The following is a 13,105-nucleotide window of genomic DNA, read 5'->3' as shown; positions in this document are numbered from 1 at the left end:
TTTGTGGTATTGCAGTTTGCACCCTGCAGTGTTATCCATTACCGATCAAAAGATTGGTGTTGGAAAGAATGAAAAATGTTTTTGAAATAAGTCTCTTACGCTCCAAGGCTGCATTTATTTGTTTAAAAATACAGTAAAAACAGTGATAATGAAGATGTTTTAAGAGTAGTATATGTTAGTGTACAATTCCGAACATTTCCGACCATTATTTTTGTCCTGTCAGAAATGACAAATTTGTGTATATGTAATAAATTAGATTCTAAGATTAAATAAATTAGATTAAATTGTCAGCATATTCCTTTTTGTTTTTTAATGCTGACAGGTTTCTTCCTATTTTTTTAATAAGTCAGGGAAATGTTGTATTTAACAATTATAATATATAATATGATTTTTATATTATTAATTCAATTGAAAGTAATAGTATGTCTAGCTCCAGGAGTCGTGTGGTGAAAAGGCCATTATTATAGACTGGATGACTCGCTGTATGATACACACACTTTGTTTAAAATAGCCTGGTGGTCTGAATGGAGCTCTGGAGAGAGACTCTGATCATCCGTAAGAGTCAAGCCCCCTTGTGGTTCTCAGCCTCTGTGTTCTTCCTTCTGTCTGCCCTTGGAGTGTGCATGTATTTGGATGCAAACCCAGTGGACAGCTGTCTGTGCTGTCATAGGCCCCGGCCGCCACACACCCCCACCGCACCAAACCCACCTGCATGGCACACACACACCACATCACACCTCCCTTAGATTGCCTTTCGGTAACACTTTACAATGAGGTTTCATCAGTTAACATTAGTTAGCTACATTAGTTAACGTGAACTAATAAGGAACTGCACTTCTACAACATGTATTAATCTTTGTTAATGTTAATTTCAACATTTACTAATACATTATTAAAATCAAAAGTTGTATATGTTAGCATTACTTAATGCACTGTGAATTAACATGACAATGAACAAGCTGTATTTTTTATTAACTAACATTAACAAAGATTATTAAATACTGTAAAAAATGTATTGATCATAGTTAGTTCATGTTAGTTAACTAATGTTAACAAATGAAACCTTACTGTAAAGTGTTACCTGCCTTTAGAGAACCGGTTCCACACCAATTAAGCTCATTAGATTGCTATTGTCCTTATAAAGAAAATGATCACCTTTGAACAACTACAAATCCAAATCTCCTTAGATTCATGGCCTGGGCTGCATGGGTGCCAACCACTAATATAAACATTTGCAGCTGTTATACTGTATGTGTATGTTTTAAAAGATTGTAATTTATGGAGATGCTAATGGGATATATAAATAAGTATTAAATTAGTCAAAGGTGAACACAGACTGCCTGTGTTACTGCATGAATGCATGTTCCTAAGGCCTAAATTACAATTTGTGCCATGTTTTAAGATTTATGCTAAATCTTTATATATTTTAAACCTATCATTTAACGGTTATTATTTATTATATTATTATTAGTTATGTTGTGTATATAATTAATATCAATAGTATTAACATTTATTGAATTAGTTAATATTATAATAGTATTTATTTTAATATAATAATATATTTATATTAGTTACTAATATAATAGGATGTTTCATAATGACTATTATTATTGATTTATGAGTATCATTTAGCAATAATGCAAGATATCAGTTCAACAGTCAAAACAGAAACTAAATCTTTATATTAATATATTAATGATATTATATAGTCAGGTCATGTCTGAGCAGGAAACATTTTAAGCAAACTGGCAACATTGTTCTATCTAGACAGTTCTTATTTTAGCTTTTATATTCAATGTCTATGTTTAGATGTTTGGTGATGAATGCATAAAAGTGTATATGTAATTTACAGGAATGCATGTATTGTCTTTGTCCATGTGAATTTGTTATCGGTGTGTGCAGTAACTCTCATCTAAGACGCTGTTCCTTCTCCTGTAGGACAAGACCAGTGCTCTTAGCCTCAGCAATGTGGCTGGGGTCTTCTACATTCTGATCGGTGGTCTTGGTCTGGCCATGCTGGTGGCCCTGGTGGAGTTCTGCTACAAGTCCAGAACAGAGTCCCGCAGAATGAAGGTGTCTGCGCGGGCCACTCAGGCCTTTCACTGCACCGCCTTAGACAGCAGCTACACTGAGCTGCAGAGTTACGGCCTGTACGGTCCCGACACTGTTAAGATATAAAGCACTCTGGGGTAGGAACCTCAAGTACCGCGGAAAACTAGGCCACATCCTGCCCACATAGTACCTAAGCTGCCCCCCATCTAACCGTCACCAGAATCAAAGCTTCTGCTGCCCACTTTCAATATCATACTTTTTTCCACAAGCTCTTCTTTTTCTGTTTCTCTTACGCTGTTGTTTTAAATCTAGGCCTGTCAAAAAAATGTAAATAAAAAAAATTGATAATTGATAATTCTACAAGAATTGCTATGATTATTCAACAATATTAATCAAAATTAATTGTATACATCAATATTTGCTGGGAAATATCTCTATTTTATTCATTTTTATTTAATAGTATCTTTCTTTATTTTAATATTTTAAAAAATTGTTGTTTTAGTTATTATGTTTAATTTATTTGTTTTTTTTTATCATTTATTTTTAATTGTTGGCGTATGTAAACATGCAGACAACATTTATCTTGACAGCCCTATTTAAAACTTCTAATCTAATCTCTCTTTATCTCTTTCTCTCCCTCTATTTCCTGCTCCCCTCAGTTTCCCGTTGGCTGCTAGCCTCTCTGTCCATAGACTAGAGCTTTGTTTATATGCATCGTGTCTCTGTTCATTCATGAAACAGAGCAAGTGTTCCCCGGAGACACTGCAGGTCTCTGTTTTCCACCATGACTCCGAAAATAGTCAGTCTAGATTTATGATTATGCATTCATACATTAAGACCCAAGTCAGATCTTACCTAATGTACTTTTGCTAATGCATAGTTGATTAAAAGTATCTATCAGGTAATAATAATAATTTATTTTATTCAGGCCAAACTGACAAATCAAAGAAGCACCATTGCAAAAAAAAAAAAGGTCCTTGCTGAACGTAACTCGTTGAATATACAGATACCTCAGTATGATTTTTGTAATAAGTATCTTTATGACAGGCAATTACCCAAAGTAGGATTTGTAGCAAGTTTAGCTGGGTATTACACACTCGTGTAATGCTATAATAGCACAGATTAATATAGATTTGCTTTGTTAATTCAATTGACAGGAGTCACATTTCACAGCTGTCCATTTTTCATATTAGGCGAGCAGGAATCTGAGTCATTATGGGCAAACTAATTAGTCTGCATCAGGCGTATAGCTTCATCCCCCAACGCGTTGAAGTGTAGGGCAATGAAATCATTCCTAGATTGGAAAAATGCGATTTAAAGGGACACATCATTAGCCTTGGTTTCAGGCCCACTGGCTGTGACTACAATACCGGATTGCTCTTCACAACAGCAGCAATAAACCGATGACATTTCTCACTTCCCCACCACCGTAGCAAATTAAGCTCGTGTTACACGCCTATCAAGACTGTTTATTGTCTACCCACATGTCAGAGATGCTTTAGAGTGTCAGCTTTGGTTTTGAGGGCCTAAATACGGTGGTCCTTGGGGGCACAATGTAACGACAGCAGCAAAGCAATTAAAAATTGACAACACAACAGCATTAGCCCACAACACATCTTTAATGCAAATAAGGGTCGTTCACATAGCGAATCATTTTGAACAGAGTGCTCAGTACAGTTATGGGTAGCACAGCATGGAATTGCAACACAGGCTCATGAGAAACAACGTGAAATTTACAGCAATATTCTGTATTTTGAATCAAACCACCGCGCGACCCCAGAATGCATTGCAGTTTACAGCAATATGCTGTATTATTAGAAAACAGCCAGCTGCTGTAAAATAATGCTGTAATTTTTACAGCAATTCATTACAGTGTATGGTGCTAAAAGGTTAATGGTCTATCGCGTTTGAAAATAGCGTGGCACCTTTACTAAACCTAACCGATAGTGTTAACAATAGCAAACGAGAGATAAAAATGTCATTGTATCTTGCTTCTACATGTCTTTGAGCTCTATTATTGTTTCACGGGACTCGTACCCGAGTGCTCCGCATCGCAAGAGCAATGCTGTCCCAGGTGAGCGACCAAGCCAGTTTATTACCTTCAAAAAACCTATATGGAGCTCATTATGTGATGCAAACATAAAACAATATTAGTTTACAAATCATGCAGTGTTTTGAGGTCATAACATGTCCAAGGAATCTTTATTAATCCGGCCCACATCTGGACCGTGTGGATTCTATTTGTACCAGATATGAGCCGGATCTGGGCCGACACTAAAGGGGCTTTCGCCCCTTTCTAGGAACTTAGTTCTAGGAACTTGCCACCAGGGTGGTTCCCCGAGAACTAATGGTTCCCTTAGGAATGTTTTCCTGGTTGCATTCGCACCGCCAGTAACAACTCTGAAGTGACGTAAGCCGTGCTTGTTGTTGTGACTTTTATTTCGACGGCACGGCGGACCTTTATTTTGATGGTGCTGAGAACGCCGGCCAGCCAGAGCCACACAGTGCTCGCATTCTCCTTGTTCATTAGTTTACAATCTGTCTAACAGTCCTTTCTAATACTTTATTAGACATAACTGTTATACATAGAAAGTAGACAGGTATTAGCGTATGCCGTGGGGTTGATGTTGATGTCCAGTGTTGCTAGCTGAGCAGAAATACATAATCATGTCTCGCTTGGTCCCCTCAAAGTTGCGTTGGATTATCTCTTTAGTGTAAAGGTTAAGAGGCCCATCTTTCACTGTTTTCCGTGATCATAGAGTTAGTTTCTGGAGTAAATAGGCTATAATCTGTGTTTACACAGCTTTTTCTTTTTTTATGGCGGGTGCTGGTGTTTCGTGTGGGTTCGACCAATCAACGTACACTAACGCCACGGATAGTTCCTAAAGTGCTGGATTAGACACTACTCTGAAATAGGAGCTAAAATTAGTTCCTTCAAAAGGAGTTCCTACTAAAATCGATCCTAGTTCCTGCGGTGCTAACACACCAAAATCCGGGTTCTGCCGCCAATAGTTCTAGGAAAAGGTTCTTCCGGTACGAAAGCCCCTTATGTTGCTGTCTGGGGTTCATTTTAACTGAAGTTAATTGTATGTATAGGTATGAGTTTTGCATAAATGTACAGTGTGTTGTGGAATTGGTAGGTTTTCAAGTGGAATAGAGTGTTACTATTGTTATTTATTATAGCAATATGGCTAATATTGGATTGTTTCCTGAAATGCATAATTATCAGAAAAGTTTCATTAGTGTTTCATCTTTTTGCTTTGCTAAAGGCGTTGTGTCGTGCCCTCCAGGCCATCATGCTGATCAATTAAGTCAGGAAACCCAAAAGATGGAAATCTGTTGGCATAGACCTCACAAATGTTGTCTAACTAATTATCCAGTCATCACATGACAAAACATTTTATGTGCATACTCCATTAGGCAGATGCTTAAATCATCATTCTACTAAAATTGAGCATCTTTCAAACATTTCCATTTTCCTGTCTAACGCTGTTGTATCTCCATCCCAGCAATCCATCAACGATGCCATGCGCTGCTCCACGCTGACCAGGATGAGTGGGAACGGTAGCGGTGGGGAGAACGGGCGGATCGTCACACATGACTTCCCCAAAGCTGTGCAGACGCTGCCGTGCATGAGCCACGCGGCCAGCATGGGCCTGGGAGCCTCTGGCATGTGACCATCTTGACGGAGCGGCACGCGTCACATGTAACGCACGGACCTCCCGTTCACCTGCCGTCTGCCCCTATGTCTGTCTGCCTGCAACAGACGCACCGTACTGCCAAAATGCACTCGAAACTCTTCTCAGTGAATAGCCACCAATAAAACTCTTTTCTAAAGGAAGACGAAACATTTTAAAAGAGGGGGGGGGGGGGGGGTGTGCTGCAATAACAAGCCTGTGGGATTTTTTTGGGGGGGAAAGTGTTCGTTTATGTCATGAATTAAAAAAACAAAAAGAGAAGTCACGTGTCTGATTCGACACTCGCGCTGTGCCAATATTATAAACCTGTTTACTTCTGTCTGAGTGTGCAATATTTTAGTTCATATCAGTGTTCGGCAATGTTGTCTCTAACTTGATTTTCTTTACAAGGATTAGCTCACAGAGATGTTTTGTTATTTTTTGCACAGATATGTTCTATGATATGACAAATACAGCATTTCTGTAAGTTCCTTTACCTTATACTTACTAGAAAAGAGTTGAAGTAAGCTAATGAGCAAGATCGTATTCATTAAGATAGATCCAGTGCCCCGTAAACAACTTTGCTCATTTCTCTCCATCACTGCATATTGAAGAAACATATCAGCTCATTTAATGACCTGTCGATAGTGTAAATACTCTGATGTAAATCTGAAACTGAGTGAGGGATAAATTTGATTTGTTGTCGATTGGTAGAACATAGCTGAAATTAACTTGTTGATAATCTTGCTCTGTGATTTCCCACCTCATGGACCTTGCATAGCTGCTACGCCTCGTTTCAGGCACCATACCTCATCGGAGACCTGGGAGCGAGCCGCCACATGTTTTGATTGCCACTTCATTGTGAGCTCTCCCAGGAAGGAGGAAAATTTTACCTCAGTTATGGGCAAATGAGCTAGTTTGTCCCCAACACAAACCACTGAGTCTCACTAAGGTGAAGCCATTAAGTATGCACTATGAGAAATTATTCTTGAATGGTGGTGCTGTAACAAAAAGGGACTTATTATGATACTTTGCTAATGATTCGTTCACCTACAATTAGGCCTGCATGGAATATCCAGAGATTTCCACCAAATCCAAATGCCCATCATTGAGTTTTTTACATATCCCCTGTCATATTTGGCTAATTTGATCATGCTAAAAGTGTGACTCTATATATAATTAATTTAAAATCCATTCAACAAATTGTCCCCCTCAATTAGTGCAAAATTTGTAAATAAATGTATGTGGGCCTAAAGTGATAGTTCACCCAAAAATGAAAATTATCATTATTTACTCACTCTCATGTCGTTCCAAATGACACTCATACGACATTTTCCTCTGTGGAACACACGCACAAATACTTTGAAAAAAAAAGAGGGTTTTTTTGTCCATACAATGAATATAATGTGACTTTGGACCCCATTGACTTTCATTGTATTAACAAAAATATTGATATTCACAGAAGAAAGTCTTGCAGGTTTGGAACGACATGAGGATGAATAAATGATGACAGTTTGTTTTTTTGGGTGAACTATCCTATTAAGTTGTTTTCTGTTAATAGAACAAACAAAGAAAAGAAAGCAGATCAGCTAGGCCTACAAGATCCAAACATAGGCTGTTCTGTCTTATAGACACACTGCAACAAGGCTCCTCATGAGATGATGTTTGTGGAGATATTGATCGGCTTCTGGGGTCAAGCTGACCTTTCAGAGCTCTTGGCTTCATCACCGCAGGCTTTCAGAACATGGCTTCCAGCTCTACCTATTCAGCCTTCCCCTGCACACTGCCATTGTACCGCGAAACATAACACACTGTGTGGCCATCGAAACTCTTATATTTCTCTGGCTTTTTCTTTCCATTTTCTTGACGTGTTTTATTAGGCACAGAGCACTGCGGTCCTTTATGGCCTCGTGTGAGAGCAGTATTTTATAAGCAGTAAAAGATTTGTAAAGTTCAAGTGAGACATTTACCATTTATACCGCTGTGAGATTTTGAAGAGTTGATTGAACTGGTGTTTTACACATTGCTGAAGCATATTCTAATGACAGATAATCTCACTGATAAGGATGATGATTTTGATTAGTTAAGAGAGAAACCTGGTCTTTGAGAGTCTTTGTGTTTCTGCTATAACAATGTTGATACTTCTTATTTTGGGGGTATTTTAATGCAAAATGTATTCTTCATGCTCACCTACTTCCTGATTTTTTCACAAACTTTAGCATTTTATTTGGGATCTTATTGATTTAATTTGTTTTGTTTTTTTATCATACAGGAGAGATGTGGTTGAAATTTTACTGGAAAATACATTCAATCAATAATGAATAAAACTTTTCTAACCACAATCATCAAGAGTCTGGGCTTTTCAACAATGGGAAATAAATTACATTTTATCCATATATTTTTAGTCGTACATAGGCTACTTGTGCATTAGGTGTGAATTTTTTTTTAATGTATTCAAATTAGAAAAATATTTATTGCTTTTTTATATAAATAATGATTGCTTAAAAGCAGGGTGATTAAGTGGCCATCTCTGAAAGATTGGTGTTTAATGTATTTCCCACTGATCTCTAGGCTTGACTCACTGTAGAGTATTTTAATTACCTACAGGTGCATTCCACTCATAATCACTGATGTTTAACCAGTTGGCACATGTTGCCTCAAACCTATTCATTTTAGGAATTATTAATTCTGTAATCTTTGTCAATTTGAGCGAGCTCCCCTGCAGAAATAACGGAAGGAGTTAATTGGGATTCCTCATGGCTCTCATTATGGAGATGTTAACAAAATATGGAACAAAGAAACAGGTGTTTTTCCCCTCATTTTTAGTTTGGTGTGATGCCATACATCGCATTTGAAGTCTCATCAAGGCATCCTACAGAAATCTAAATTGTAGTACAGCTGCATTATCGAGCAGATGATAAATCTGGCATGAAGTAAAAAATAACCAAGTGTAGCCAATATTTTTCACAAACATATAGGCCTATGTGCTGAAACTTCAATGATCACCCATGTCTGTTTCAGTTCCTTCAGGATCCCTCAGCCACACTTAGAGATGTGTAGTAATAACTGGACAACATTAGTAATAACGTACTCGGTTACTAACGTAACCTCGGTTCTCTCTAGAGAGGGAACGAGTACTGCGTAATAGCTTTACGCTAGGGGAAAAACTCTTTTCCGCGAGATATTGAAGCCAAAAATTATCCTTTAATTTTTTATTAATGCAAAACGCTTTGCAGCAGCAAGCAAACATAGGCGAAACAGCTCGCGCGCCTATTGGTTGCTCTGCAGCAAATGCAGCAGCCTATCGAGAGAGACTCTGCGTGACGTAATGACCAATGGGGGCAATTCGCGCCCATATCGTCACGTCCCGCCAGAAGGGGCGTGGTCTCGCCCTATAAATATGCTCGTTAGGCTGATACAAGCTGGTTTTTATCGCTGAAGCGAACCAGAGCGTATTCCACGCACGGCAAGATACGCAGTACTCGTTCCCTCTCTAGAGAAAACCGAGGTTACGTTAGTAACCGAGTACGTTCTCTTACGAGAGTATCTCTCGTACTGCGTAATAGCTTTACGCTAGGGGAACACAATGCAACACGCCGTGCGTAAAGGGATCCAACACCAAAGTCCCAGGGGTCGAAGCCCAGGGCTCATGTAGTGCATAATCACCATAAACTCACATAGAGTAAAGGAAGAGAGGCTGGAAGCGTCATTCCCTATAAAAAAGCACCCAGCGGGGCTATTATATGACCATCAAACGCGCAGCCAGGGTGAAAGGATTCAGCCTGATCTGGGCGGCCATACGTGAGTCAACACTCATGGGGCTGCAGTAAACTCAGCATCTGGGCCGCAGAGCGGGGCAGATAGCACTGAATTTAGACCGCCAAAAGCTTAGCTTGTAAGGCGGGTACCTCCAGGTTATAGTATTTTATAAATGTAGACGGCGAGGCCCAGCCCGCGGCCGTACAGATATCTTGCAGGGAAACCCCGCTAGACCATGCCCACGAAGAGGCCACGCCTCTCGTGGAATGCGCCCTGACACCCAAGGGGCACTGTAAGCCCTTCGCAGAGTAAGCGAGCGCGATGGCATCCACTATCCATCTGGATAGGCTCTGTTTTGAGGCGGCGAATCCCTTGGAACGCCCGCCGAACAAAACAAAAAGCTGCTCCGTCTGTCTGAAAACAGACGAGCGTGCCACATAAGCTCTCAATGCCCTGACGGGGCAGAGGAGACTTGCATCCTCCTCCTCACTGAGAACCGGAAGGGCAGACAGGGAAATGACCTGGGCCCTGAACGGCGTGTTGAGGGATTTCGGGACATACCCGTGTTTCGGTTTGAGAATGACCTTTGAGTCATTAGGCCCAAACTCCATACACGACGCGCTTACTGAAAGCGCCTGTAGGTCCCCTATGCGCTTCACTGAAGCGAGAGCCATGAGAAACACTGTCTTGAACGACAGGTGTTTCATGTCCACCAGCTGGATTGGCTCGAACGGGGCGCCTTTCATGGCCTCCAAGACCGTGGAAAGGTCCCACGTCGGGACTGAAGGGGGCCTTGGAGGGTTCAGCCTCCGAGCTCCCCTAAGGAAACGCACGACTAAGTCGTTTTTCCCAAGCGACTGGCCAGACACCGGTTTTGCAAACGTTGCTATGGCCGCCACATATACTTTGAGCGTGGATGGGGTCCTGCCCTTATCCAGTAGCTCTTGAAGGAAGGAAAGCACTTCCGCAACCCCGCACTCCACAGGTGAAAGGCTCTGGGCCTGACACCATGTAGAGAAAACAGACCATTTCGAGGAGTAGAGCCGCCTGGTAGACGGAGCTCTAGCCTGCGCGATCGTGTTTAACACTCCCTCTGGGAGGCTAGCGGGTACCCGTTGATGGCCCATGCGTGCAGGGACCATAACTCCGGGCGAGGGTGCCAGATTGAGCCCTCCGCCTGAGAGAGGAGGTCTCTCCTCAATGGTACAGGCCATGGGGCAGTGCTGGTCAGCTGCATCAGGGCAGGGAACCACGTCTGGTTCGTCCAGAGCGGGGCTACAAGCAGCACTGGGCATCCGTTTTCCCTGATTCGTTCCAACACCTGAGGCAGGAGCGAGACAGGAGGAAAAGCATACAGGGGGCAGCGGGGCCAAACATGAGCCAGCGCGTCCTTGCTTTTCGAGAAAAACTCCGGGCAATGAGCGTTTTCTTGGGACGCGAATAGGTCCACCTGAGCTCTGCCGAACGTTTTCCACAGCAGCTGGACCGTCTGCGGGTGCAGCGACCATTCCCCTGCTGGAACGTTGTTCCTGGACAGTCTGTCTGGTCCCACGTTCAGGTGACCAGGCACGTGCGCCGCTCTCAGTGAGAGCAGGTTGTGCTGAGCCCAAACCAGGAGGCGTTCCGTCAACCTGTAAAGGTTTCGTGACCTGACGCCGCCCTGGCGATTTATGTATGCCACCACCGACATGTTGTCCGACCGGACCAAGACGTGGTGGCCTGTTATCTGGGGACAAAAACGCCGTAGCGCTTTGTCGACTGCTATCATCTCCAAGCAGTTTATGTGAAGGAGCTTTTCCCGTTCTGACCACAGGCCAGCTAGCGGTCTGCCCTCGAGCAGCGCTCCCCACCCCGAGGTGGAGGCGTCCGTAGACACCACCTTCACGCTCGAAGCGGTCCCCAGACTTACACCTGACTGATACCAGTCGGTTTCTCTCCAAGGTTTCAGAGCTGAAACGCAATGAAGGTCGACCCTGAGGCGAAACAGACCCGCTGTCCATGCCCTGGGTGGAACCCGCGTCTTCAGCCACATCTGCAGTGGGCGCATGCGGAGCAGGCCCAACTGGAGTACAGAGGCTGCTGAGGCCATCAGCCCCAGCATTTTCTGAAACCTTTTGAGCGGGACTATCGCGCCGTGGCGGAAGGATTTCACGCCGCGCTGAATATTTAGCACGCGCTCTGGTGACAGGCGTGCTGTCATGGACAGCGAGTCCAACACGGTTCCCAGAAAGGAAATTTTCTGACTGGGAGACAGTGAGCTCTTCGCCCAATTGACTGTGAGGCCCAGCTTCTCGAGGTGCTCGAGCAATGCGGCCCTGTGTTCTATGAGCTCCGATCGTGATCGAGCTAGAATCAGCCAATCGTCCAAGTAGTTCAGAACTCGCATGCCCTGAAGTCTCAGGGGCGCGAGCGCCGCGTCCATGCACTTTGTAAATGTACGAGGCGCTAGGGACAGGCCGAACGGCAGGACTGTGTATTGATATGCCTGGCCCTCGAAGGCGAATCTCAAAAATCGCCTGTGATGGGACGCTATTTGTATTTGGAAATAGGCGTCTTTCAGATCTATCGACATAAACCAGTCCCCGAAGCGCACCTGCGCGAGGATTTTCCTGGTCGTAAGCATTCTGAACTGGCGCTTCACAAGCACTCTGTTCAGCTGCCGCAGATCTAAAATGGGTCTGAGACCCCCATCCTTTTTCGGTACCAGAAAATATCTGCTGTATAGGCCCCCTTCGCTCTGAGCCTGAGATAAAGGTTCTATAGCCCCTTTGCTCAGTAGTTTCGCTATTTCGGCACGAAGTAGATGAGATACTTCGTTTTTCACCGTAGTTTCGACGCGCGCCGTATAACGGCGCGGGCGTCGAGCGAATTGTAGCGAATAGCCTCTCTTTATAGTGTTCAGCACCCATTCTGAAACCCCGGGAAGCTTTGACCACGCATCTGCGTGAATAGCTAGAGGCAGAATGAAATCCGGGCTCTGGCCGCGACAAAACGGCAGCTCGAGAGCCTGGGCATACTGGGAACACAACACCGTGTTTACAGCGTTCGAGGCGGGGGGCGCGCTGATCACAGCGGGCGACCTGGCCGCGCTCAGCTTTTTTATGGCAGATTGTGCAGAAAAAGCGAGCGGGGGAGATCCCGTGGGAATCGGCGTGTCTGTGAGAAAATGTGGGCGCGGGGCTGCGGGCACATTTAATACACTGAAAACACTGTCGTTCATGGCCGACTGAATGTGTGTTGGTTTCGTTTTTACAGAAACCAAGGGACACGCAGCATGTAGTGTGAGCGGGCATGGTGACATGGGCGCGTTTACTACATTGTTTGCACAATCGACCTGAGTCGAGTTTATTTGTGCTAGCCCTGCACCGTGGCGGGCTGTGTCTGGGTGTGGGAATGGGCACTGGGTGGGCATTCTTACAACACTCATAACACCATCGGCCGTGGCCGGATTGTTTGTGCGAGCCCTGCATTTTTGCGGGCTGTGTTTGTGTGTAGAAATGAGCCCTGGGTTGTAGGCATTTTCAATACACTCATAACACCATCGGCTGTGGCCGGAATATGAGAAAATACACCATTTATGTGATTTATCTGGGTCGCCGTGGGAACAGCATTAGTGT

General features: G+C 43.3%; 1 protein-coding gene across 6 annotated transcripts in view; it reads left to right on the top strand.

The window, feature by feature from the left end:
* Window positions 1-5,936, top strand: part of gria1a (glutamate receptor, ionotropic, AMPA 1a) — a 74,674-nt gene extending 68,738 nt beyond the window's left edge. For 2 of the 6 annotated variants that reach the window (XM_056261785.1, XM_056261784.1), the window contains exons 15-16: window positions 1,939-2,189; window positions 5,562-5,697. In XM_056261785.1, coding sequence (XP_056117760.1) covers window positions 1,939-2,178 — 240 coding nt within the window. In that variant the 3' untranslated portion in view covers window positions 2,179-2,189; window positions 5,562-5,697. Of the gene's footprint in view, window positions 1-1,938; window positions 2,190-5,561 lie in introns of those variants that run through there. The other 4 variants (XR_008808049.1, XM_056261783.1, XM_056261782.1 and 1 more) reach the window with 4 other exon arrangements.
* The last annotated feature ends 7,169 nt before the right edge of the window (window positions 5,937-13,105 follow it).

The sequence above is a fragment of the Rhinichthys klamathensis genome, unplaced genomic scaffold (genome assembly GCF_029890125.1).
Source record: "Rhinichthys klamathensis goyatoka isolate OS25496 unplaced genomic scaffold, OSU_Roscu_1.1 h1tg000186l_1, whole genome shotgun sequence".
Taxonomy (NCBI): domain Eukaryota; kingdom Metazoa; phylum Chordata; class Actinopteri; order Cypriniformes; family Leuciscidae; genus Rhinichthys; species Rhinichthys klamathensis.
The sequence above is the reverse complement of the archived record's forward strand: the minus strand, read 5'-3'. Positions and strand labels throughout refer to the sequence as shown.